General features: G+C 39.8%; 1 protein-coding gene across 27 annotated transcripts in view; it reads right to left on the minus strand.

Annotated features, from left to right (window-relative positions):
• Positions 1 to 27860, minus strand: part of CADPS (calcium dependent secretion activator) — a 467297-nt gene that overhangs the window by 208765 nt on the left and 230672 nt on the right. For all 27 annotated transcript variants that reach the window (XM_032867304.1, XM_032867302.1, XM_032867301.1 and 24 more), the window contains exon 6: positions 26067 to 26188. In XM_032867304.1, the coding sequence (XP_032723195.1) occupies positions 26067 to 26188 (122 nt within the window). The remainder of the gene's footprint in view (positions 1 to 26066; positions 26189 to 27860) is intronic.

Consider the following 27860-nt stretch of genomic DNA (forward strand, 5'->3'; position numbering starts at 1 on the left):
AATGAGCAGCGTAAATGGGATCCCAAGAGATCTGGTGTTTCAATTCAGTTTTTTTTAAGATTTTACTTATTTATTTTGGGCGTGGGGTGGGAGGGGCACAGCAGACAGAGAGAATCTCAAGCACCCTCCTCCATGAGTGCGGGACCCTATGCAGGGATCTTATGACCTTGAGCTCATAACCTGAGCTGAAACCAAGAGTCACACGCTCAACCAACTAAGCCAACCAGGCACCCTTCAAATCAGTACTTTTAATGGTGGGGGTACATAAAGGGTAAACTTGAACTCTCAAGAGACTGGTAGAACTGTCTAAAACGCTACTCTGTAAGCACCACATTTACACAAAGTATTGTGATTTTTAAAACCCTACACACTTTCCATGCTAACCCATTACATGGTGGTTTGTTCAATATAAAAATAATGTTCCAGATTTTACCAATACATTGACATGACAAGAAGATGCTCCCTGTTGAGTTCTGTGACTGGGTTCCATGCAGGTTCCAGCTTGAAAAGCATGGTCTGCATTCAAAGTAGTATGTCTTTCATTTGGAATTTTTCAAGTCATAGCTTAGAGGAGAGGAGGTTTTCTCAAGCCCCACAGCCCTTTCCCCCCACACCTCCCAGCAATCAGGAAAGGTCAGTGCATCTAGTTGATACTTGGTCCAGCATCTGCCCCTTGTGCCTCTTTGGAATACTGGGAATTTACAAGGATCTGAAAAAAGTTTTCGGTGTACTAAATTTTTAGATTTTCTGAAGCATTATAGTTGTCCTAATGAGAGGAGGCATTTTGATATTATTCACTGTCCTATGTTTTATGCCCTTACGCCTAGTGACCTCTCTTAGAGGTGCCTCGTTGGAGCCCATCAATATATTATTTGTGGACAGAGGCTGTTTAAATATGCATCTCCAGGTTTGAGGTTATACTTATTGGTTCTTTTATTGCCTTTATTTATTTGTTTGGAATGTTTGGTGGTAGAAAGATTGTTCTGTGTGATTGGAGCAATGCATTTTTTACTGATGTACAAAAAGACATTCATTACTTATTGGGTGCTATTGATTTTTTTTTTTTTTCTTGGAGAACTGGGATCTGTTCGCATTATTAGGCGTTATTTAGACCTATTAGAAAGAGAATCAGTTAGCTGCACAAACTCAGCCCCTTCCTCTTGGCAGAGCATGGCAGAGGTGGGACTGTGGGGTTGCAACCATTTAAGGGTAACTCAGGAAAGACACTAACTGAGAGCCTACTATCTGTCCAGTCTAAGGGTTCTGTTTGAAGGATCTCACTGAATCAGTACCACCGTCACTATAAGGTGAAGCTTTTACTCCCATTTTACAGACATTGAAATTTACAACCCCTAAGCCACTTGATCAAGGTCACTTGAGTGAAAAACAACAATAATAATATAAGTCTATAATAATGAAAGTTAACATTTATGGAACACTCAGTAGGCTAGGCCCCGTGCTAAACACATCACACACAGTATCTTGTTTGTCTTAGCAGCCTTCCAGACCAGGTACTCTCATTTCTGCTGTGTTACAGAGCAGGAAACTGAGGCTTGAAGACATTAGAGAGTTTGCTGCAGGTCGCCAGACGAGTGAGGGGTGAAGCTGAGACTCAGGCCCAGACCGGTCGACTTTAGAGTCATTTTTTAAAAACCTGTACTAATGCCATGCCTCTTTAGGTTGGATGTGGAGCTGGGACCCGGCAAAGGCAGCTCACCTGACAGCAATGGCCCTGTGGCTCCCCTATTAGTGCTGGACCCCACAACCTGCCAGAGCTGGCCCCTGGATGGGTCTTCTGGCAGAAAGCCCACTTTCCTAACTGAGTAGGAATTCCAGAATGGAAGAAGAGCTCCTCCTCCCTGTGCCTCTCTCAGGAGGCAGGTAGGGAATTAGAAGGAACATTGGACTGAGAGCCCAGAGCCCCAGGTTCCAGCCCCTGCTCCAGTCCTGTGTGACTATACCCAAGCCTCACGCTCTCTCTGGCCAGTGGCCTCACCTATAGAGTAAGGGGGCTGGGCAGGACATACTCAACACTCCCTTCTACTTCCAGCCTCTTTGTTTCTGTCATTTCATCTCTGTTCAAGGTGTTGTAGATTCTCCCATGGACCCCGTGTGAATACAAAGATAAACAAATCTCTGGATGGAGGCCCAGAATCTTCTGGGAAGTGGACTGGGAATGTCTCATTCTGGAACCTCCTTGGGGACATCCCTATGTCCAGAGGGACATAGATGGAGGGATGGAAGGGATGGAAGGCATCCATCCTGGATGGAGGGATGGAAGGCAGGTGGCAGAGGAGCATAAAGAGGCTGTTGGTGTGAGAAGTGGCCTTCAGGAAGTCAAGAGCTATCAATGCCACTTGTGCAGATCATGGAAATGCTCACTGGGGTGGCAGATCCCAATGACCCAAACTCCCTTTCCTCACTCCATTAGGTGACCTCATCCTCCCCAAGCCCCATGGTCCTACTCACTTCTAAACCTTTCCTAAGGCTGCTTTCTTCATTAGCGATGCTCCCTCATTCCTCTCACACAAATCCCACTTGTGACCCCCATAGAAGTCTCATTTCCTCTATGTCCCCTTCTAGATAATCCTGCCATCACACATCTCTCCCTCCGTCTGCAGTCTCTTCCATCAGGCAGCGTTTCTTTAGCTGGCTCCCTTGTGTTGTTTTCAGCTTGAAGCTGGAGTATCTCATGGGACCTTGGCTCAGGACTGTATTGAACACACCCTCCCCTCCATCTAAGAGGATCTGGGGGTATAAAGAGGAGATGAAATGGAGTTCAGTGTACCTGACTTCTGCATACCTCCCACTCTCAAAAACAAGTACTTCTTGCATTTCAACAATGTGCCAGGTTGCATTCTTGGTGTGATGGATATACAACAGAACACAAGACAAACACAACATGATTACTTTTTACCAGACTTTGTTCTAGTTTCTGGGCCATTATATTTATTCCAAAAGCTGAACTACCAGGTCTAGATGCATAAGCACATCTGATTTGTTTTCCACGACAAGATAATTGTAGGCTTTCCTCTTTTAGCCAGGATTTTAAAGGTAGGGAGTCAGCTTTGATTAAGTAAAAATATGAAAATGTCTTAAAATGGAAAGAGCCAAATATCAGCTATTGGTATTTTTAAGGATCCTATTTCCTTCTTATGTAATTTTTGCTGTTTGTCAGTGGGCTGGGCTGTGAGGATACACTGGCCCATTTAATCATTTGTTCACTGATAAGACACTTTGAGACAGAAGAGATTTCATCAATCACTTCTCGCCCTGCCCCCGCAAAAGGGAAGTTATGATAGTATTTAGCCACTAGATGGCAGTCCTGGGCTGTAAATGCTTCCCCAATTTTGTGACTATTGGACTTAAAAGAGCATTGCTAAAATTCAGCCATGGTACATTTTTATCCTGCGTTCCCAAGCACATTTCCCCTTGCTGCAGAAACATTTCAGTTGATTTGGAAATGAAATTTAGAACACACCAGGTCCTTTGCTATCTTAACTATCTTGTTAATTCAGTTAATTGACTAGTATTGTCAATTAATTAAGAGGATTTATAGCTAAGGTTAACATTCAAATGTAATTTAAAAATGTACCTGGATTAATTAAAACAATGGATTTAGATCCTACTTTATATGCAGGAATAATAGTATGGAAGGTTCAGTGTATCTCAAGAAAATTCCATCTCCCTTCTCTGGGAGGAGGCCCCCCCATGCATGGGGTGGAGATGTGGTTGTGTCTACATCATGTGGCTTTGCCCCTTGTCTAGAGCTGACTGTGCCCAAGTGAGACCCAAGGTCCAAACAGAGCCATTCCTGGTCTCATACTTTGGAGAATCAGATACTTAGATCAGGGAGACAGAGAGGTGGGAGTTGAATTTTTGAATGGAAAGTGCCACTAAATTATTCTTTATGGGTGGCTGATAACTCCTTAGCATTTAGTTAGTACTGAAATACAATCTCCCCATTTTCTCTGATTGAATCATCTCAATCAGGTTCTATCCCTGGACAAGACCAGGAAATGGACTAGACCAAAATGGATTTCTATTTATTTTTGGCTTGTAAAATGATAATATGACTCAAGAATAAAGCCATAAATTGATTTACAATAAATGCCTAGCCTTCTTGCTCACTATCTGTACCTTGGTCACTATTTGGCATGAATATGAGGAGTGTTAGATCCCGGACTGACCATTTTTTCTGAGTTAGTCACTAGGCAATCAGACTCTATGATACAATACTTAACTGATGATACTGTCCACAAGGTCAATGAATATAAACTGTAACTCCCCAGAGATGAACTATCCTTTCCTTACACCACTGTTTCAGTAAGTGGAAAGAAATTAAAATGGTTTGTTAGCACAGAGAAAAACGATTATTAGCTAAGTCGATGATTCTCAGTTGGGATGATGGATTGTACCCTCCCCCTCCCAGGCGACATTTGGCAATGTCCTTCAACATTTTTGGGTTGTCACAACTAGGGGTGGATGGGGATGCTACTGGCACGTACTCAGCTTACACTTACAGACTTCTTTCTCTTCTCTTCTTTTTATAGTTTTTAAGAACTCTTTAGAACTTTTGGAGTCCAGGGATGCCAGCAAACATCCCACAATGCACAGGAAAAACCCCTGTAATTAAGAACTGACAAATGTCAGCAGTGCTGAATTACAGAAACCCTGGCTCAAACCTTTCACCTTCATCCAGTGGTACGAAATTTTTGGATATTTCAAGGAATTACAGAAGTTACTAAGAGGATGGATGGGATGTCTACTGCTGTTTGGGTAGGATACAGCGTTCCGTCCCTGGATCTCTGTTCTCCCAGCTTTTACTCCACATCTCCACCCCTTTGCACAGCCTTCGCAGATCCAGCTGTTTGAGAATTGTCTGAGACCATCCATCTGTCTCCAAGAAAAAAATAATCCAAAAATGCAAATGACTTGTTCTCTGCTAAGGACACAGCTGTGCAAAGAACCATTTAAACCAGGGCTGGCAAAAAAAAATTTTTTTAAAGGGAACTGTTCCAAAAGTTCTCCAGCCCCTTAAAGTGACCCTTAAGAAAAATTTTATGGCGAGAGGGAACGTTGCCCATGTCTTTTTAACTTGCTTCCTGCTTACATGAGGCTTTGGGAAATCCTAGAGACAGATTTATTGAAATTCTTTCCTTTTGTATTTTCAAGTTCCCTCCCATTCCTGAGGGGAGATCACCCAATGGTACTGGGTGTCAGTTTTTATCTATAAAATGGGGATGATAATACCTACTTCACAGTATTATTCTTCGGTGGCTGTACACTGGCGCCCAGCGCAGGATAACCTCTCCTCTCCCTGCCCACCTCCACACACTGGTATGGCCTCAGGTAGCCACGTTTGTGGTAATAGGAGCTTGTCTTTCCGGCTACACCTGATTGGCCCAGAGACGAGCCCCTGACCCAGGCTGAGCCAATCAGATTCCCTCACTCCAGAATTTGAAACTGAGGCTGGGCAAGCCCACAGACGGGCAGCTCCTGGAGCAGGGTCTCTCTGACGTCATTCTTTCTCCAGGCTTCCTGTTGTGATTTCTAAATGTAGTTAGTTCTTTAAGTTCCCTCTTCTGAGTTTAATTTTCAAGACTCTTCTCCTCGCCCCCACCCCACCCCAATTTAGCCAATATTTGTAGATTTTTTTTTTTTTTTTCCTCTTCCCGCTCTCCTTTTATACCTATTTAGAACCTCCACTCCCCACACTATCCTGCACCTCCGGCACTGTGGGCGTTTTGATGGACACTGCTTCCTTTAGCTGGAATGCTTTCCCCACCCAGCCTGCACTTGCAAGCGCTTCATAGTCAAATTCAAAGGCCACTTCAAAAGCTCTCTCCTTCAGGATAGTCTGGTTTTCTCCAAAAGAAGGAATCTGCAGTTCGCTTCAGAAGAGAATCCTTTTTGTTTTATATTCATTATTAATATGCATCGCTTACTTGTGGTGCGTGTGCCTGCCTCTTTGGAGCAAGGTCTTTGGTTTTCATTTTTGGTATCTACTAGTGTTTTACACATGGTAGATACTCAATTGAAATTGATCAAATTAATGCATTATTCATTTCTTTCTTTCTTTCTTTTTTTTTTTTTTTGGACTGGGAACTTATTCAGTAATAGTCTTCTTTTTCAAAGCTGCAATAAAATGCTAACGTATATTAAAATAAAATTCAGAGAAAAGAAAGGGCCTATTTCAAATGTCTTCTTCTCTGTGGTGCTTTCTTTGGTTTTCCCCTCAAGAATTATCACTTTCATTTGATATTTTTGTCAGATTATTCAGGAGATGAAGCCAGCTGGGGAGAGAAATATTTTCTCTTTTGTCATGACTGTCCACATTCAACAGTATCACTAATTAAGTCAAGCTGGCATGGAAAGATTTACTAAGCAGAAAAGAAACGATGAATGAAAAGAACGTTCTAGAAAAACCACCAAGATGGTAAAATATCAACCAGGGAAATTTAGAGTGTAGTTAAAACACTGAACAGACAGAGACTGAACACTGTGATTCTCCAAAGTCAGGTCCTGTATCCTAGAGATGATTTGAGGTGGCAAAGAGGTGCAGCATCAAATAGCCTGGTGAGATAGTTACGCTTTTCTGTTCCTTCGGATTACCTCAGAAACACTCAGTGTGGCAGATGAATGTCTTCAGTTTGCTCATCCTCTTCTCTTTTAAAGAGAGGGTAATTTTGTTGATATTTGGAGCCTCTTTCTGCAGAGAACCATATCAATCTAGAATTTTACTAACATTGTTTTCTTGTCACTGAAATTATTTTTATGGGCACTCTTATTTACAATCAGAGAAAAAAAGATTCCCTTTAAAACCTAAATTTAAAAATGAGGGTAGATTTGAAAAAATAAATAAATAAAACAAATAATAGCTCCAGTGGTGTGCAGGTGTGGTGTGAGGGTGGTAGAGAATGAAGTTTTGCAAAGACGGGCTGCGCACTGCATGTTTAACTGCAGTGAATGTTAAAAATATGTCAGATTTGATAAAGGGAGGGTGACTTGCAAGTAGCTATCTATCGTAATTCTTCTTGAAGCCATGTTTGGAATAGATTTTTCTCTGAAATCTCATCATTAATATGTATAGATGAGGATTTATTTTTACATAATGTTAAGTCCTTAATTCCTCTGAATCATTTCCATGTTACATTTCACTTTCTTTCCAGTTTGGGTGAGTGTGTGTGTGTGTGTGTGTGCGCGCGCGCGCGCATCCTGCTTTCAACAGAACAGAATGGCAAACATTAACTGTCGTATTCTGCTTCTGACAAACTGCGCAAACCTCTGTCTAATCCAATTATTCTGTACAATTAAAGCAGTTTTAAATTACAACTGAGCTCGATTTTAAGGGGGAAAAAATAAATCTCTCTTTTTAATTTTCGAGTGCCTTAGTTTTACCCAGCTTTGCAAATTGTACTTATGGCCTACATATAAAAATAAACCTAAATGTAAATTATGATTTAAATCCCTGTGGACAAGCTGTTCTGCTTTATTTGTTAGAAAGCAAATAAGACCTACTTTATGGCCTGTTTACTAAACTGAAAATTTCAAATTGAGGGATTTAAAAGACATCAACTATATTGATGCCATAAACTATAGAAATTGCTCAATGGAGTAATGCTCTTAGGATAATCTGAGAATCTTTAAAACAAACCATTATTTGATGTTTTCCTTTTGAATTACATGGTGATAAGGAATTTAAAAAAAAATATGTATGCACATTACATATGCTTACTATCTAGCTATTGTTTAAGTGATGTATAGAAGCAAAAGACCCTAACCTGTGAGTTTTTTTCTGTAAGTTAGTTCAATGACTGGAGATCATTCAAGTATACATTTATTCTCTTCCCTTCCCTGTCAGGATTGTTTCACTATCAACACTTCTAAAAAAACCAGTGGGGAGAAATTGGATTCTTTAAAAGCCAGAATTATTAGAGGTCGCAAATAGATTCAGCCTCAAACTATTATATGAAATTCTAATTGAGAAACCCCAGAGTAAACAGCATGTTCATAAATCAGTTAAGCCATCCCTTGCCTTAAGGAAGTTTTTGCAGGTACAATCTTTCATGCTAATAATGTCTAAATATTTAGGGCTTCTCTATTGTAGGTGAAGTAGAGTGTTCTTCCTCTGTTCAGATTCCCAAATTAGGAAGAAACAAATTTGGAAGGTGTTTTGCTCCATGACTCCCTCCCATGGGCATCACCAGATTGGAAAGAGATGCTTCCTGACATATGCAGGGGAGTAAAGTGCTCTACCAGTCTGTATGGCTACACCAGTGAACACCACCTGAGCTGCGTTCACTCGCCCAGGGCCGTGATACAGAGAAAGCAGGATGTGGATTAGATCCATTTCCTGTACATAATAGCCAGTAAGCAATCATTTTCTTAGAGACTCAAAAAAAGTATGTAAAAGTACAAGAGAATCAGAGAGTTACTGATATAGCAACAACTCTGAACCTTCCATATTTGACTATATCGCTGTGTGTGTGTGTGTGTGTGTGTGCGCAAAACTTAGCAACTAATTATCAGCAGCATGCTTCCTATTGATGAGGACCTACCACTTGTGGTGACAATGAATAACTCACTCTTCTACTGCTCAGGCAATGGCAACACAACTGTCCGGTTACTCCATCCATAGACCTAGACACTGTCCTGGATTCCTCTTTTGCCCCCACTATTTCCACACACACATATTTAGCTCGATCATGAGACTTTGTGTATCCTTCTCCAAAACGTTATCTGTTTTTCCTCATTGTCAATCCAGTCTAAGCCATCATCACCTCTTGCTTGGACAGCTCTCTACTAGTTTTGTTATGTTTGTTTTTTGTTTTTTTTTTTAAGAATATATATGAAAAATTTTCCCCTAAGCATCTTTAAAATAAAACTTTCTTGAAGTGTAATTTACATGCCATGAAATCTGTCTCTAAGTGTATGGCTCAATGACCTTTAGCAAATCTACATGTGCAATCTAATTATAATCCAGTTTTAGAATACAACCATCGCCCCAGAAAGATCCTTTGTGCCTGTCTGCAGCCAATCACACTCCCATCTGCAATCCCAGGCAACTGTAAGCCTATTTCTCGTCTCCGTAGATTGGCCTTTTCTCGACATCTTATGTGAATGGAATTCTACAGTATAGGATCCTTCGTATCTAGTCTCTTTTACTTATCATAACTAAGTCTCATTAGTGTTGCAACATTCATCCATACTTCATTCCTTCTTATTGCCAAATGATATACCCTGAAGCATATGTAATTTTTGAAACGTAGTAATTAAATAAAAATCCAGGAAGCCATCACTCAACTTCAAACTAGAATATTACAAAGCTACTTAGTGTTCTGCTTCTCTTTCCAATCCATTGAGCATGTGGCAACTGGCATCGTGGCCATCATTCACTTACAACTTTCTGATGGCTTCCGTCACAGTTAAATTAAATCCAAAGTGTTTTCATGGTCCACAAGGCTCTACCTGATGGGAGCCTTACCTATCTCTTTGTTACTTTCCCCTTACTCACATACTCCAGATGTAATGTTCTTTTTTTCTGTTCCTTGAATATCACAAGCTCTTCCCACCTTGATTTTAAATCTGTCTTTTCCTTAAATGTTCTTCTGCTTGATCTTCAGGTGACAAAGTGATTACTGACATGGAAGTTTCAATTCCAGTAATGCCTCCTCAGGGAGGGATTTCGTGACCAGCCAATCTAAAGGGAATTTCCCCCTACCTGGTCATTCCCCATCATAACACCCTGTTTAATTTTTCTTCATAGTACTCACTGCTCTCTTAAATGACTTATTTGTTTACATACCTGTTTTACGTCTCCTCACTAGGATATAGGCTCCTTGGGGGCAGGGACCATGCCTGTCTTGTTTGTTGTTGTATCCCTTGTGCCTAGAGCAACATCTAATTCATACTGTTATGTCAATGACTACTTATTGAATGAATAAGGAAATGGGTATGAATAAGGATGCAGAATTAACAGAATATATCAGGATGCAAGGTGAATCTGGAGATCTGAAACAGCCAGTGAAGACAGTAGAGCTGCATGAAGCCATTATCTTTGGTTGACCTGGACTGGCAATATTTTTGGATCTGTGATTTCCCGTTTTCTTTTCAAAATAAGTCTTCCTATGAAGAAATTTTAATTACTTGTCCCTTGATTAGGTTTAACCTCTCATGTGGAGAGAGTACGTAGCTCTGTTCAGCACTTGGGTCTAAAAAATCAGGGCAAATACTGCTGGTTTGGAGTTCTGTGTGCTTTACCTCCACTTTAAACAAGGTGTTTGACATCAATTTCAAGAGACTTACGGTCTCTCTTGACTTATGGCAACCTGGGTTTAGAATTGAGCCCTACTCACTGCCTCTCTGTTTAGAGCGTTCTCAAGGTCATGCAGATTTCTTATTTCTTCAGTGCCCGGGTATTTTAGATTTCAAATATGGGTCACACTTTTTTATTAGTTTACTTATTAAAAAGAGATAATAAAAGCCAAAATGAAGAAACAATACTTTATAGAGAATATTTATATTACTTACATATATTTATATATTATTATTATTAAATATTTATATATAAATATATGTACATTTATAAATTCTTTATATATATAAAGTATTTTTTCTTCATTTTTCTTTTTTCTTCGTTTTGGCTTTTATTATATACTTTATATAAGGTATATATATATACCATATATATATATAAAGTATTCTTTCTTCATTTTGGCTTTTATTACCTCTTTTTAATAAGTAAACTAATGTTTATTTATGTGTAACATAGACACACATGTATATATACACATATATATGCATATATATGAATGTTCCTTCAAATTATATTTATATTTGACCTTATAATTATATTTACATATCCATTTTTTTTCTACATATAATACTGTTTCCTAGACTGTAGAAGAGTTTAGGTATTAGGCAATGAAGCTGATAGCTGATTTTGGGTTACTTTAACTAAAGCTAGTGGTATTAACCTTAGTCCTAAGACCTGCTTGGTGGACACATTTCCTCTTGAATTTAACACCTCCAATCCAATATGGTATGGTGTCCCTGCTAGGTTAAAAAAAAATTGGGAATTCACTAACAAACAAACTCCATTTAAAAAAGGACTTAAATTATTAGTGGTTATTGTAAAAGATCTAGAAAACTCCCACAATGAGTTGTTTGAATCATGTGCATCGTTTGTCCTTCTAGTTTAATCTGTGACTTGTTTTCTCCTGATGCTATAACTATAGGGTATCCTACACAAATATAGCTAAGATGTTACTTATTCTCACGTCAATGTACAAACACTACAACCTAATCCGCTTGCATGAAGTTTCACTCTGTTGTTTATGTCTAATTCTAATTGTGGAGCTTTTTATGTATCCAGACAAATGGAGCAAATTGAGATTGCTCAGTGAGGCCAGAGCAGTACCTTCTTTTGAGCACAGTGGCTTGTCTGCTGTTTGTATCCAGACAGCTGAACTGTATCTTAATTCCAGGCTCAAGTTTACAAGATCCAGTCAATGCTCTAAGGGTGCCACAGACAAAGATGGTATCCTGATGGTGGAAGCTGAGGAGACAGAGGTCTCCCAAGAAATAAATCCAACGAGTGACAATCAGCCATATACTTTCCCCCAGGACGCAGGATGACAAAGGTCAAGTAGAAATGTTCACTCAACCAAAATGACCAACTGCTCTACTTTGCCCCCCTGGGGCACAAGACTTTCAGTGTTAAGACTGGAAAGTTCTGGGCAAACCAGGATGAGCTGGTCACCCTACTCACGAATATGTAGGAACTAATTAACTGTGAACTAATACCACCCCTAGGAATTTCTCCAAAAGAAACAATCATAGATGAGCATAAAGACTTCCATACAAGGTTATCTATTACGTGCACATATCTGTCGGTGTGTATGTACACACACTCACGGATACAGAGAAGCAAATTGGAAACAACACCACAATATTTACCCATAATATTGCGGGTATTGGGATCATGAGTAATTTTTAAATTTTTTCTTACGCTCTCCCTCAATTTTTGGCAACAGACATATTAAATTTTTGATCAAAAGCACCATATCTAATTTTAAAAACTAAGCCAATAATAGGACTGAGCATAGGGCTTGATACAAAATAGATGCTAAAAAATATTATTTGAAGTACATGTACAAAATATGTATTTCCAGCCCAGATTTTTCAGCAGCTGCATCTGTTAGCAGAGTCGTGGGTCTAAGATTGCACAGTGAAGTTGGAGCCAAGCCCGATTTACTTAAATGTAATTAAACATTATCTTCATGAAAGACTTCAAGTACCCAACACTCATATCATCTACAGAAAACTGCTCCCTTGCTCTGTGAGATTGGATCCATTGTAAGTTATTTCTTCAAATCCTTTCACATTAATACCTCCCTACGAGCAGCAAGAATTACCACAAGCACAGTGCAATCCGCCTTTTAAACCAAGCACGAAATGAAACCTGGAGGGGAGAGTGAATTCATTAATTTTCTTTTTTGGTTGGTGTCAATGTCACCCTAATGTCAGCGTGTAACATTTTCTTCAAGACACATCTTGGCTAACGTAGAGAAAGAACAAATTTGGTACAGCTGTAGAGTAATTTTTGCAGGGAATAAAAGATCCAGCTAGAGAATCGACTGTCCCAGGTCCCAGCTGCACATCCATTACCCACAAGGTTGTAGGAGATGCTAGGCTTGCCCTCAACTCATGCAAGGTCATTCACCAAAATACAGGAGTTACAGCTTACAAATTGGCCAGCGGTGCGTGTGAAGCAAGGTTGGGGGGTAATGAAGAAGCTTACATTCATGAGGGAAGGGTCAAAGGCCATGTGGGGTCAGAATGTAACCTCTAGAGTGCATAGCGCTTCCCTTGGGAAGAGTAACAAATGGAGGTAAGGAGGGTTTTAGCTCTGTGTCCCCGTGTTTCTTGAACCTGTCCCTTTCACTCCCCTTCCTCTGCCACCACCAAGCACCATCTTCTCCCACATGACCATGACAGCCTCCCAACCGGTGTCCCTGATCCCATTACTGCCCATTCCCCTTGTAGTCATTCTCCACAGAGCAGCCAGAAGTCTCTTCTATAAATACCATCAAGTTACTTGCAGGCTCAAAATTCAGACTTTGAACCTTGGTCTCCAGACTCTGTGAAATCTACCTTCAGTCGGCCTCACTGACTCACTTCCAACTCCCTTCTCTCTCACTCCGCTCCAGTTCCCCTGGCCTTTTATCTGCCCCTCAAACACGCCAGCCTCCTGCTCACAGGGTCTCTGCAATCTCTATTGTCTCTGCCCAGCATTCTCTTTCCTGGACCAGCTACCAGCTCCTTCTTTTTTAACTTTTGAGCTCAACGATCATTTCTTGGGAATACTTCCTGACCAATTTGGCTAATCTCTATGGAATTTTCCTAGCAAAGCTGGAGGGCCCTGAACCCACATTTTTAGCTGAATGTTAAAGAGACTGAGGTTTACAATAGATATTTGGAAAAGGTTGAGCACTGACATCACAAAATAAGTTTCTGGGAATACAAGAATCCAATAAAATTATTAACAATTTAGTCATTATTATAATTACATTATTAAAATTTAACAGTCAAAATTTATGTATCCTTTGCTTGAGGTTGGTAAAGGAGTAAAATATTTGGGCCTGCCTTGCCAGGGTGTGGACCTATCAATGGTGACAATGACTTAGGTGTGTGTGAGGACACACACCTTTTCTTTCCTCTGGATAGGAACAGATTAGGGTAAGTTTTATCATATTTTGTTTTACACAATGAATGCTGGTACACCGAATGGGTCTACAAAGATTAGAATTATGATAGAGCCTAACCTTTATTTTTCTGCCTTATACTACAATTTAAATTTTATAAAAAATTTCGTGGCTCAAAAGGGATATAATGCTCCTCAAGATATCAAGCTAATACATCCTTTTAATATTCATCTACTTATTTAACTTTTTGTTTTTTAATATAAAATCAATGTTTTTAATATAAAATAAACAGTTTTATAGTTGTAAGTTATGACATCTGTTTGACATATGACAGTTTGATAATAAATGTGTGTTAGCGTGTGTACAGAAGAACCACTGACTGATAGAATTCAACACAGAAAGTACATATTAAGATCTTGACTCTAATCGGTATTTGGAATGTTCCCTTATCTTTCAAAATGAATATCCAGATAGTAACAATAAGCCAGAAAGTTACACCTTGCCTGTATTGTAGACAGTATCACATGATTGGCTGTAGTAGTTATTAATGTAATTACATGATCGCTGGGCACAGACAAGTGCAATGATGACAGATGTGACTTTGAAATAACATTTGATCATCAGGTCTTCCAAAGACAAAGGTGAAACAAAATTGCTACATTTTCACTGAAGAATAAGGCCAAACCCAAACTCTGAGGCATCTCTACCCAATGATCTAAAGTGGTCTTGTCTAATGATTGTCTGTCCCATTAGACTGTGGGTGCCACAATGGCAGGATTTTTGCCTTTTTTGTTCCCTGCTCTATTCTCAGCACCATGCACAGTGTTTAGCACACAGTAGGTCCTCACACACCTGAGACAGAGGAAGGAAGGATTGACTGAATGAATGAAGTATAGTGAATAGCATCCTGTGCTCTTCCCTCTGTGGTATGATGCTCCCCTTGACCTACAAGTATCTGGGGGAGCAGCAGGTAACAGCCCTGGTATGAATTCTGGTCACAGTGGACCCAAAGAGCACAGTGAGTCCTAAAGGCTGCCACTTCTAGAGACCAGGCTGGTTCTGAGATTTTTTTTTTTTTTAATTTTTTTTGGTTCTGAGAATTGTTTTGTTTGGCCTCTCTCTAAGGTAGGAAAGTGAGAAAGAGAGAAGCATTTTCCAGACCCCAATTCCCGATATACCTGGCTCAGCAGACAATCACTTAGTCTGTTGTTGGAGGAAACAGGTTGTGTGATCTGACGCAGCGGGGAGAAAAACAAGGTGACAACACGTGGCAAGGCAGATCTGGGATTTCAAATGCCAAGATTCCTGCTTCCCATTCATCTCTCCTAATAGCCTTCAATTACTGATATTGCAACTCGGTTGTACTACTTGATACATAAAGCTTTTTATGCCTTTTGTCTCTCTAGTGAATTTACAGAAGAAAAGAAATCCCAAACAACAAAACCTTATCTTAATTAGATGGCATGACAGCCTATTTGCTAAATGACCAGATACATCCCAATTGGCACAGATTTACTTTAACTGGTGATGCATCTAGCCATTCCTTGGGTACCTGTGCGTGTAAACACGTGTGTGTTTTGTTCATTACTTGAAACTTGATAGTGGTTTGGTGTTGAGAAGCGCTCATGCCATGGGCTCACATCACTTTTCAGACTTATTCTGTTCTTTTGGATACTGAGCACTCATTTCAGGACAGAAAACTCTGACATAATTATCATTATGACGATTAGTATTCTAAAGAGGTTTTCAAGTACATCACAGGGACCTTCTTCTTAGCTTCTCCCAGAGCCATTTGCCATTAAGGCTTAGCTCTGAGTCGATCAACATTTATTGATCATCTATTACGGGTAAGAGATTATAAGAAAACCAGCCTGATAAACAGATTTTCCCAAGTACAAGTAAGTCATCTACATATAAATGAACACAGTCCAAGAGAAACTTAAAAAGTGCATCTAAACTAAAAAAGGGCAACCAACTGATGGCCTTTGTTACCTGTTTCCCTTTCACCCTGGCTCCAAAGAAGACAATAATAAATTAGAAAGAGAAGAATAACAATTCTTAAATTGGTGCCAAGTGCTTTGCATATATTATTAAATTTGAATCCTCATCAACAAGCTTAGAAGTATTCTTAGCCTCATTCTATAGTCGAGGAAACACAGGTTTAGAAAGACTTAGTAATTCATCCAGTGTAACAAGGTCAATGGCATGATCCAAACTAAGGATTGTAAAGCTTTTACTCTTATGCTTATGTTGAACGCTTATTTTCCATATTATCACCAAAATGTTTCCAGCTAGATTCTAGCTATGAAAGGCCCCCCCAGAACAGTTGCTTCACCCCAAACTCTCTGAACCACAAGCTATGGGGCAGGGTGAAAGCTTTAAGTCCTTACGAAGGAGCCCAGGGAACTTTGGGACTCCAGAGCTTAAGCACAGGAGTTGCAAAAATTTCCAAACAGCATGATGATTGGCATTATGAGAAGAAGAGCATCTGCATTCCCCAGAGGCCCCACACTCCTCTGCACCCTTGCAGTGAGGTGAGCTCTGTATCACAGAACAGGAGGCTTTGCTGTAAAACAGATAAGACACATAGAAAGAGTGTCCACAGCACTCTAGCCTCTCTTGAAGAAAGGCTCTGATCCAGAAAGACGCTGGAAGAACGAGCTTGTAGAGACCCAGGCTTAGGGAGCTGAGTGATTTGGCACGGCGTGACTCTGCATGAGGACTCGGGAAGGACTGCTGTCCTTTTGCATTCCTCTTGCCTTCCGGAACTAGCTCTTGTATCATCAAGTTGATGTTGATGACAGCCTACTCTGAGGTTCTGTCCCCTGGCTCGGGAAAGAAGTTGGGACAGAGTGCCCTTCCTTAACCTTAGGTAGGTTTGGCTCTTTGCTTTCCATGTGTTTGGAGTCATACAGCCTGGATTTAAGAAGTTGTAGGATTTTAGGGCAGGCTTCCTAACTCCTCTGAGTTTCTTCCTTACGTGTACTGAGGACATAGAAGAGATCTATTTCTTACAGTACCAGGTAGGATTCTGTGAGATTATAGTCCATTTTTGGCTATCACTTCTTGAGAGGCTACAAGGTGCCATTGATCAAACTCAGCCGCTAACATGGATCATATCTTCCAACACCAAGCCTATGGGTCAGGTTGTATTATTGTCTCCATTTCAGATTTGAAGAAACAGAAACTCAGAAAGAGAGTCTACTTGCCCAAGGCCACCCAGTCCGTGACTGGTAGAACTGGGATTTAAACCCAGGGTTTTCTGGCTCAACCATATGATATTAGCTAGCTTATTACCTGGTACCGCAGATTTCAATGCTTGGTAGGGACAATTGTTACTGATAATGACTTTCATGAAGGGGGATGGTGATCATTATCATCAGTGGCTCTTCTGGGATCTTCTAAGCACCTCGAAAGGCAGGGCCATCCCTGGTTTATTTTTGCAGACTCACTTATGTAGCCCCTAACAGTGCTTGCTGCATATGGGTCGAAAGATGCCCGCAGAGCTGAGAGTCTGCAGGGAGCTGAAACACTTGTGTTTGCACTAATGTGTGATGGCCCAGTCATCACCATCTAAATGGGCAGAGATTTGACCCATGACATAAATGTGTTTATGGAAAAGAAATGAGCCTTGTTGAATAGTTTTGCTGAATAGTCAATGCTAACTAAAAAACAAACACACAAACCAACCTTCTTTTAGTGGCATAATATGTTTCAGAAAGGCAAAATGAGTTAAATGTACGGGATTTGGGGTTGGCTCCTGGCTCAGCTACTTATAATCTGTGCAACTTTGACCAAATTATTTAACCTCTCTGAATCTCAGTATTCCCATCAGTAAAACACAGGGAATAACAACAGTACTTATCTCAGGTATCAGTAGGGTGTTATACAAGACATTGATTATGAAATACTTTAGCATAGCATCTGGCCCATAGAAGGTGTTACATCAATGTAAATTACTATTTTAGACCCAGGCTATTTTTATCCCCCAATCTCTCCCCTTCCTCCAAACAAGAATGAAGCCATGATAATAACAGCCAACATGACAGGCAGTATTTCAAATATTTTGTATTTGTTAACTAACTTAATTTTCACAAGAATGTGGAAACCGAGGCACAAGATTTAAACTAATCTGTCCAAGCTCACGCAGGCTCCCAATCCCAATCCTCTTGTCCAAAATGCCAAAATGTCCAAAATTGCTTCTATGCATTGATGAATCTAGACCAAGCTTCTCTTCTCTTCTCATCAGTGAGGATAAATGGAGTTCCTGGAGTTCATGCCATTACATTATTATATATAAGAAACAATATGCCATTCCTTCCTACATTCTTCTTCCTCATCACTAGGTAACAAGTGTAGTGGTTTTTCCACACCTACGGATAAATGTATTTCCCTGGACTTCCACTAAGCAATGATGGGTGATCAGTCCAGATCCCAGATTACTCCAGTATTAGGTACAAATGATAGGTAAGTTCAGGCAAGGTATTCGAGGACCTGAACCAGAAAGTAAATGAACTTTGTTTCCCTTAGTCCTTAAAGGGCTAGGGCAAAAAATATCTTTGTTTTATACCAACCCTATGTTGGACTACCCACGAAATCAGAACTTTCATAAATTTCTGACATTGTGATGGAGCATCACTGTGTAACTTTCAAACTTAAGCCACTACTCAATCATCCAGTTCTGAACTCCTACCAACTCTAGAAACTTCACCAGCCCCATGTTACTTGAAATTTCTGAAAACTCTGCCATAAGGTCTGCAATTATAGCTCTTCTCTGGGTTAGCTGGATGAAAAACCTATAGAATTGTTGGGGGAGTAGTGGTCTTGGATATCACTCATCATAACATGGTGAAGCTGGAAAGCTTACTAACCTATACAAGACGGGTGGCAAATTTAGGACAGAGCTGGGTATACTGTGAGGAGTTCCATCTCTGAAGTTGGTCTCTAGCACCCCATTCCTTTCCACCATCTACCCTGTTGCTTCTTGTTTTCTCACCCAGCCTGTTTTCACTCCCCGGCTCACAAGCAAACACAAACTGGTTTTCAACAAAAGTTGTGGCTTCTGGACCAAGCCTTCTGGGCTGGGAGGCCAGATAGCTTCTGAGCGCCCCGAACTGTAATTATAATTTTTCTTCTTCCCAACCCACACATCTTCTGGGAGCCTAGCAAAATTGAATTTCTGGGTCAGTATTGGCCTTTACCACTTATGATCTAATTAACTCTGAAAAAAGCTAAGCCTCTTTCTCAGAAAGGAAAGACCAGAGAAATGGTAGCCACGCTCCCAATCAGTTCAACATAAACATCTCCTGGACTGTGACCTTGAACATGGAGTATCAAGAAAGGTAAACATGAAAAGAGGTGATTCTCAGGAGGCTTCACTCCTTTGCCAATGAGGTGGCCTTTGCAGTTCTGAAAGCTATAGTGACTCTGGAAGAATTTATCACTCTGTGCTGGGGCACTTGGACTTTTTCCACCAGCTTTTCTCTGTGGCTCTATGTCAAAAGTCAGGTCTCTATCATTACCCTAACCCTAATGTCTGGGAAATAGTATGTGGTCCATATTTGTTGACTGATAAACCCTTCATTCCAAGTTAACTCTGGTTCTTAAAGATGCTTTAGGTTTCAAGACGGAAATCCAATCATAACCTCCCTGGCTTAAGACTCTCTGATGGCTTCTCCATGGTCTTGGAATAGAGTTCAAATCCTTCATGTGGCCTAGGAGGCCCTGAGTTGTCTGGCCCTGCCTTGCTTTTCAGTATCTTCCTGTACCACACTCCCCAACATTGACTAGTCTCTACTCATACTGCTCTCCTTTCTGGTCCTGGAACGCATGGAGCTCTTTCCTATCTGAAAGCCTTTGCACTTGCTCTTAACTGCACCTGGCATCTTTTCCTTGCTATTTCCTCTTTTTTAAAAATTGAAGTATAATTAACATACATCCTTACATTAGCTTCAGGTGCACAACGTAATAATTCAACAATTCTATACATTAGTGAGTGCTTGTTATCTGTTTCACCCATATCCCCTCTGGAAACCACAAGTTTGTTCTCTGTATTTAGGAGTCTGCTTTTTTTGTTTGTCTTTTTTTTTCTTTGTTCATTTCACATATGAGTGAAAGCATATAGTATTTGTCTTTCTTTGATGGATTTATTTCACTTAGCATTATACCTTCCAGATCTATCCATGCTGCCTTGCAAATGCCAAGATCTTATTCTTTTTTATGGCTGAGTAATATTCACACACACACACACACACACACACACACATTCCACACACATCTTCTTTATCCATTCATCTATGAATGGACAGTTGGATTACTTCCATATCTTGGCTATTATAAAGAATGCGGCAATAAACACAGGGGTACATATCTTTTTGAATTAGTGTTTTCATTTTCTTTGGGTAAATACCTAGTAATCGAATTACTGGGTCATTCCTTATCCTTCAAGTAGCAACTGACACATTACCTACTCTGAATAGGGTTTCTTGGCCACCGGAGTACCCTACCTCCCCATTACTTTTCACTGCAGCAGTCTATTCATTTCTTTTGGAACCAAATTACAATCTACTATTATCTTATATATTTATTTATTCATTTGTTTATTGCCTAAGTCCTTTACTAGAATGTACATTCTATGAGGCCAAAGCTTGATCTATGTCTTTCATGGATGTAGCCCCAGCACAAGGTGGACCCAAGGAAGTATGTACACTTGTTGAGGGAAAGCAAGTGCCTATCCTCTATATCATTCTCTTGCATCTAAATTTCAAAGAAGCCATTCAGGAAACATAGTCTGTTTCCATTTAAATCATTCCAAGGCCCAGTACACTGAAAACATTTTTGGTTACACTGAAAAAGGAGTACCATTAAGATGATACATGAGGCAAGGATTTGGCCGGCACCCGGCACAAGTTCCTTTCTTGAGTTTGTAACTGACTTACTGTGGGGGCGATTTAATGCTACTCCATTTGTATGAGTAATTTGGTTGTAATAAGCCTGGCCCATTTTGAGTTGCCATTAGGACAAATAATATATTTCAGAGAAGAAAAATGTTACAGAAAGTCATTGCATTTTGTTTTTATTTTTTGCCTTAATGTGGTCTCATTAGATAAGGTGCCACTGAAAAATGCTAGGGCTATGACAAGATTTCCAGCGAGGGCATCTTATTTTCTTCTTCCCTTGGAAAGTGGCAGGAAACAGTCTGGTTGTGTTTTCTAATTCCTGACAATAATGAAATCCATACGTCACAAAGCCTGTGGCCTGTCAGGGAATAATAAACTGGTTGAATAATCAAATGTCAAGTAGCATCCTTGGTTTCCATTCAGAAGAATGCAATTTTGGATAACTTAGCACAATATTGGACTGCCAACTAAGACTACCTTCCTTTTTAGCCCAATTACTTAAATTTCTCTAGCATTTAACCCTCAGGGCTTGCTTTCTTTAGAAGGTAACTTACATGGTACAAAACCACCAAGAAAGTCACTTTGAAGTATATCTTCCCCTCAGGGAATATGTTCTATTTCCTTACATCAGTTTTCCCAAATTAAAGTATTTTGCATACCATCTTCCCCATCGTTGCTATTCCCCCATATCAACACAGCTTCTGTGATTATTATTATTTTTTAAATCCTATCCAGGTACCACCTGGGCTATTATTTACTTAATATATTTTATTTAAATCAATTCACTTTTAAATGTTACTGTATTTCTTTAAAAAAGAACACTTATGTCGCTGATGCAGAAGACAAAATACCACCATGAATGGAATGTAACACAAATTAGAAACTGTTATTGCTTTACCTGTTTATTTGTTCATGTGTTTACTGACTGTGCCCTTTACTAGAATGTCCACTCTACGAGGCCAAAACTGGATCTATGTCAAGGCTCTAGCCCCAGCCCGAGGTGGACATAAGGAAAGCATTGTATGTACCCTTGTTGAGGGAGTGCAAGTGCCTATCCCTCCTGTCTTTCCCTTACATCTACATTTCAAAGGAGATATCCAGAAAAGGTACTCTATTTCCCTTGAAACCACTCCAAAACCAGGTACAGAAAACATTTTTGGGTAAGTGAGTTCTAAACAATGCTATGAAATTCTAGTTGGAGGCTTTGGTCTGCAGAAGACACAGAACCTGAGGTTTCTGAAGGTGTTAAAGATTTACTAGAACCAAATAAAGATGTTCTCCTGGACCTGATCAGAACAGATAAACAAATGGAGAAGCAATGACTTCCTTATCACATGACTTGAGTTTACTCAAAGCCATGTCTTGATCAAACCTAACATAATCTGTTATCTGCAGAGCTAAGAGTGCTGCTCTTTGAAAAACACCTGGCACGGGAAGAAAAGTCTGCTCTGTTTCATAGGAGGTAGACAAATACATCCGAGTTCTTGAATCCACAAAGTATTTCTCTTCTCCATTCTCATGCCTGCCTGAGACTGCCTGCCGAAAGGCACGATTTCAATAACTTCTGCCTCAGCACCTCCATTGCTTTCCGACAGAAGCAAAAAACAATATATTACAAATGGAGGCAATATTCTTTGAAATAAACATATTGCTTGAAAACTTGTGATCACATATTTTCCTGGCTTTGCACGTTAAGACCCAGGAGAGGAAGACAACTGAATTGAGAGGAAATAACGTCTGCTTGAAAATATCCCACATTTAGCATCCAGGTTGATAAAATGAAGGATGAACAGAGGACACACATACACACACAAACACACACACCTCATTTTTTCCAATCACAAAGTGTATTTAACTCATGAACACAACATTCTTATATTATGCATCTGATCCAAAATGATCATGCCGGGCAGGGCCCTGGTTTTTGTTTGTTTGTTTGTTTGTTTTGTTTTGTTTTTTAAATTTTTTAAATTTATTTTCAGCATAACAGTATTCATTGTTTTTGCACCACACCCAGTGCTCCATGCAATCCGCGGGGCCCTGGTTTTAAGTGAAGAGACAGTACTGGCTTAGGAAGTGAGGGAGAACTTGGAACTCCCATTACTAGGTTTGGACAATATAGACTAGCATTTCCAATGGATGCTAATGGTATTAGTTGAAATAAGCTTGGGGAACTTATGAATAATCAAAGGCAAATAGGTTTATTTACTGTTGGAAATCTTCAAAGGTTTTTAAATGCTGATGAACACGGAAAAACTTATAAAGAGATGAAATGATTTGCATTTCCCAAACTTAATCATGGTACAACTCTCCCTGCCCTTGTTTTCAGTGAAGACATCTCCACATTAAAGTTCTAAAAAAACACACTCTTGGACAAAGTGGGTCATGCGATGTACTTCTGGATTTGTGACTGTACTTGGTAAAAAACAAAACAAAACAAAAAACCCAAACAACAAAACAAAAGTCAAATTCCTTGTAGACACCTGATGAGATAAGATGTGGGTTTCCAGTTACTGGGTAAAATACCTAGTAGTGGCAACAGCAGAATTAATGAGTAACAAATAAAACTGGCTTGAATTGAATTTTGATTTTAGAATGTATAAATAAAGTATGGGCATCAGCAGGCTGTAAGAATAGTCAAAGACAAGATTCAGAAAATGAGGAGGGCAGAAAAAGGACTAAACTTCTCAGATGATAAAGGGGAGTTACTAGGATAGACGGAAGATAACCTTCAAAATGATACTTTTGGGGGTAATCAAAATCAAGTAGCAGACATGATAGTGAGGGATTGATAATGGGAAAAATTATAAGTAGAAGTAGCAAAGAAAAGGAGAATATAAGTTTCAAAGGAAAAAAAAAAAGATAGGATTCTGAATAAGTCCAAAGTAGGGAGAGAGGAAGAAAATGTACCTGCACCAACAGGCTCATTCATCCAACCATGTCAAGCCAGAGGCGGAGAAAAACTTCCAGAACTGAACGATGACAAGGAAAAAGGTAACGAAGAGAACTGGGAAAAGAACTGTAGATTTAGAAGGATGATGAGTAGAGGTTTAAAGAAAATTCGTATAGAAAGGATAAAAAAAGAGACAGCAGGAAACAAGCATTGCCAGATTTCAGACTCTGTGTATATCTCCTTGGGTTACTAAGAAATGGCATATACAGGGCACTTACACTTGTTCTTCTCCTTTGGCAGACATAACAAGTTCATCATGCACTATTTTCCTCTGAATATAGATCTGCCCTCAGAACTTTTCTTAACATAGCACTCAAGGTAGTCACTCCTGATTGATTTGACTGGACCCTAGCCATGAAAACTTGCATTCTTCATGTATTGAAAAACAAGCAAGCAAACAAGCAAATCTTCTGTGAGGTAGTAATACCTGCTCACTGATGGAAGAAAAATAAAAATATTATACCTTTGGCTGGAAAAGCGAAATGTTTTAGGGTGAGATGTTTATGGATATGGACATAATAAAGCACATGTGTGGATATGAGTAAATATATATGTGAAATATGCGTATTTCAAGTAGGTAGACCGAAGTGTTCCATATTTATTTGTAATCTGAAACTCTGTTTTAAACATTCATAAGCACATGAAAATCATCAGCTCATCATTTACCCTGGCAGCTGAAACCTTTAAACCTAATAAAATGATATGAATTATGTTTTAAGATAAAATAGTTCATATGAAACAACATCCTGTTAGAATAATCAGAGATTTCTCCTTCCTTCTCTATCTTAGGACACCATATTAGGCCCAACAACCAAAAAGTTGGCAGAAATACCAAATAGGTTTTTCTTCCCCCACATATGACACATTTGTAAAAGCACGTATAAACAATGCATCGTAACATAATAGCATTGATAAGGGTCACGCCATCCATGGCAGCAGGTGTGGGGAAAATGAGGACTTTTGTCAGGCAGTGAAAAAGACACTGCATTCATTTTCAGTTTAAAACTAAGTTGAGAAAAAGGGAGGAAAGATAATGTGTGACAAGTTGTATTGGTTTCCATTTCATCTCGCTTCCATTTGTCAATTTCGCCCAGCTTCCGACCATCTGAGGCCTTTGTCTACTCAGGCAAAGAACCACTCGAAGGCATACAATGCCCTCAGATTTCTTCTAGTCCAGGAAACATTCAGTGCTTTCTTTGAACCATTTTGTTTGAACACGCTGGTACGTTATTCATGTTCTGCTAAATAGTTCATAATTCTCTGGGGAAGGAGAGGCAGTACATTGCTATCAGGCGTTACTGTTTTTATGACTTTTATGGATTAACAACAATAAAAAAAGAAAGCTCGTTAGTCTAGGCTGGCTTAATTGGGATAGAAGAGAAATAGGTGGTTAGGGAGGGAAAAAAAAGTGACCCCTCCTGAATTGTTGAGGCCTGAGAGTCTACTGACCCAGATGAATTGATCATCATTATTCTTATGAACCACTGCTGGAGAATCCTAGCTGGTCTCCTGCATCAACTCTGGCTCACTCTGCTACAGCCACAGTGATTTTTTAAAAACACATATCTGATCACTTATCTCTGTACTTCCCTCTCACGGTCTAGCAAGGCTCTCCATTGTGTGGTCCCTTCTTGTTTCACTGGCAGTTTCTGGCATACCTTGTTCTCTGAGCTCTAGCCCCACGAAAACTTCTTTCCATTCTGCTTTCCCATAGGGCCTTCGTTAACCACAGGGCCTTTATACAAGCTGACTGCCTGGAATGCTCTTTCTATTCCTACCCCATATCATTCAACTTTTATAATACAAGCCCAAATTTCTCATAACTCCTACAGAAGGCCTACTCTGACTCTGTCCCCACAAAGTGACTTAGGTCCCCTGCTACCTCCTCTCAAAGCACTCTTTCCTTTTCAGCATTTGTAACTATTTGTAATTATATATTTATGTGATTATATTTCTGATCCTTCCACTCAATGGTGAGCTCTGTAGGGCTAAAGCAGTGACTACCTTCCTCTCCACTGGGCAACACTACCTTGTATACACACACTGAGCATTTGACAAATATGCATTGATCAAATGAATTAATATATCATATTTAAAATAACACACTGCTTTACTGACATAGTCATAATTGTGGCACATAGAGAAAGATTTTGAAAAAAATCTCTTAATCCATGAATGAAATATCATTCAGTAAATTTAATAAAACAGATTTGTATCAAACTTTCCTACGTGTCCTGTTAAAGGATTGAAACTAAGGTGATTACATAGAGCTCCAGAAAGGAGATTGTTTCTTTACTTTCCTTCTGTTCTCTGCTCTGAAAAAACTGCAATCCTTATTATGGCTGCCGAATAAGAATGTAATCAAGTCATCTTGTTTGGAAAACAAACAGGGAACATGCCTTCTAGAACCTTCTGGGGAAACCAGACCTTTAACTTGGAGTTAGACAAAATGGAGCCAATGAGAATCACCTTCTGGAAGATGAACAGTGCAGGAGCAGAACTTACGTTGGTTTAGAAGCCTCGGCCTGGTCAGTCTGTAGTTTCTCTCCTCCTTCCACCTCCATTGTGCAATAAACAATGCGATTGGGAGCCAAGGATTTGAGGCCTTGGACTTCCATGATCACCACCTGGAAAGAGAATCACACATGGTGGAGGTTACTGCCAAAGCCCATGGACAGCATCACCCAGAAGAAAATATAGAGGTGGGAAGAAGTGACCAAAAAACCCAACAAGTTTCTGGCAGTTTCTATCAGTTTGCTATCAGCCAGGGTGGTACCAGTCTAGCATGAAGATACAATTCTTGATAGTGTAACTTTTTGCCTCCTGGATGGAAAGACAACCCTCACCACTTTAGAAGCTCATAGGGCCAGAAAGGTAATGTGAAATGGGTTTCTCTTTTCCTGGGTTGAATGCACAGGATCCTTTTTCATTTCTACAAATAAATAGGCTCTGTCTTATTTTCTTTAAAAATAGTCTAACTTTTAATTCAGAACTTGGCAGAGACAAAGGCCCAGAAATTCACTTTTCTCTTTTCTCTTAGCAAATGTTAAGATAAAGGGCAAAGAACCATTCAGCATTAGAGGCAGAAAGACAGCAAGGAGTCGTGGGGCCTGGGGCAAAATAGGAGAGCATATGCTCCATCTAAACAGAGCAGTTGGCCCCTAGTTGCAGCCCACTGTGGCCTTGTCTTTCCTTAGTCTGGAGTTGCCAGATACTGCAGTTTTTCCTACCCAGAAAATGGAAATTTGAATCAGAATCAAAGTCAGAAATCTGATTTTGAAGTTTTGACAATAATCCAAAAAGGGAGGAATAAAATACACAAACTCTGGGCAGGCCAACATTGTTGAATCAAAACAAAAACACGTCTGCAGCTGCATACTCTCTGTTCTAGATTGAGGAAAAAAGGTGGTGTTTTGCTGGACCAAAATATATTATTTACAATTCTTGGCACTTACAACCACTACCCTTAACTCCATTCAATCACCCGAGATTCTCATATTCAGTGGTATATCCTGTCATTTATTAGAGGGGAGAGGACTGGAGGGGCGGATAGAGCAAATATACCAATTTAAAAATCTGAAACAAATGACCTGCATCAGGGATCTATAGTAAGCAAGGGATACTAAAATATCATTCAGTTGTACTCCAAAAGAGGTAATGGCAGGACACATAGAGAAGGATATGGTTGTGCAAAAAATGTACACTTCCAAGGGCACCTGGGTGGCTCAGTGGGTTAAGCCTCTGCCTTCGGCTCAGATCATGATTTCAAGGTCCTGGGATTGAACCTCGCATCAGGCTCTCTGCTCAGCAGGGAGCCTGCTTCCCGCCCCCAACTCTGTCTGCCTCTCTGCCTACTTGTGATCTCTCTCTCTCTCTGTCAAATAAATAAATATAATCTTTAAAAAAAAAGTACACTTCCTTCTTTTATTTCAAAATTTGTACTTACACTCTAGTTAGTTAACATGCAGTGCAATATTGGTTTCAGGAGTAGAATTTAGTGATTTGTCACTTACATACAACATCCAGTGTGTACAATTCTTCAATGGGCTTGATTCAAGGAAGAACAATAGCACTGGCCTTGAACCAAGTCAGTTTTGCTGTTTAAAAGCCCAGTGGTTTGCCAACTTGATGCAAACCAGAAATATCTAGAGGGCTTTCTAAACCCAGAAACTGCTGGGCTCCACCCCCAGAATTTCTGATAAGCAGGTCTGGGATGGAGCCTAAGCCTTTTTTATTTCTAGTAATTTCCCCTGGTGCTGCTGATGCTGATGATCCAGGAGCTATACTTTGAGAACCACT

This window comes from Lontra canadensis, unplaced genomic scaffold (assembly GCF_010015895.1).
Source record: "Lontra canadensis isolate GAN:19392208 unplaced genomic scaffold, GSC_riverotter_1.0 scaffold34, whole genome shotgun sequence".
Taxonomy (NCBI): domain Eukaryota; kingdom Metazoa; phylum Chordata; class Mammalia; order Carnivora; family Mustelidae; genus Lontra; species Lontra canadensis.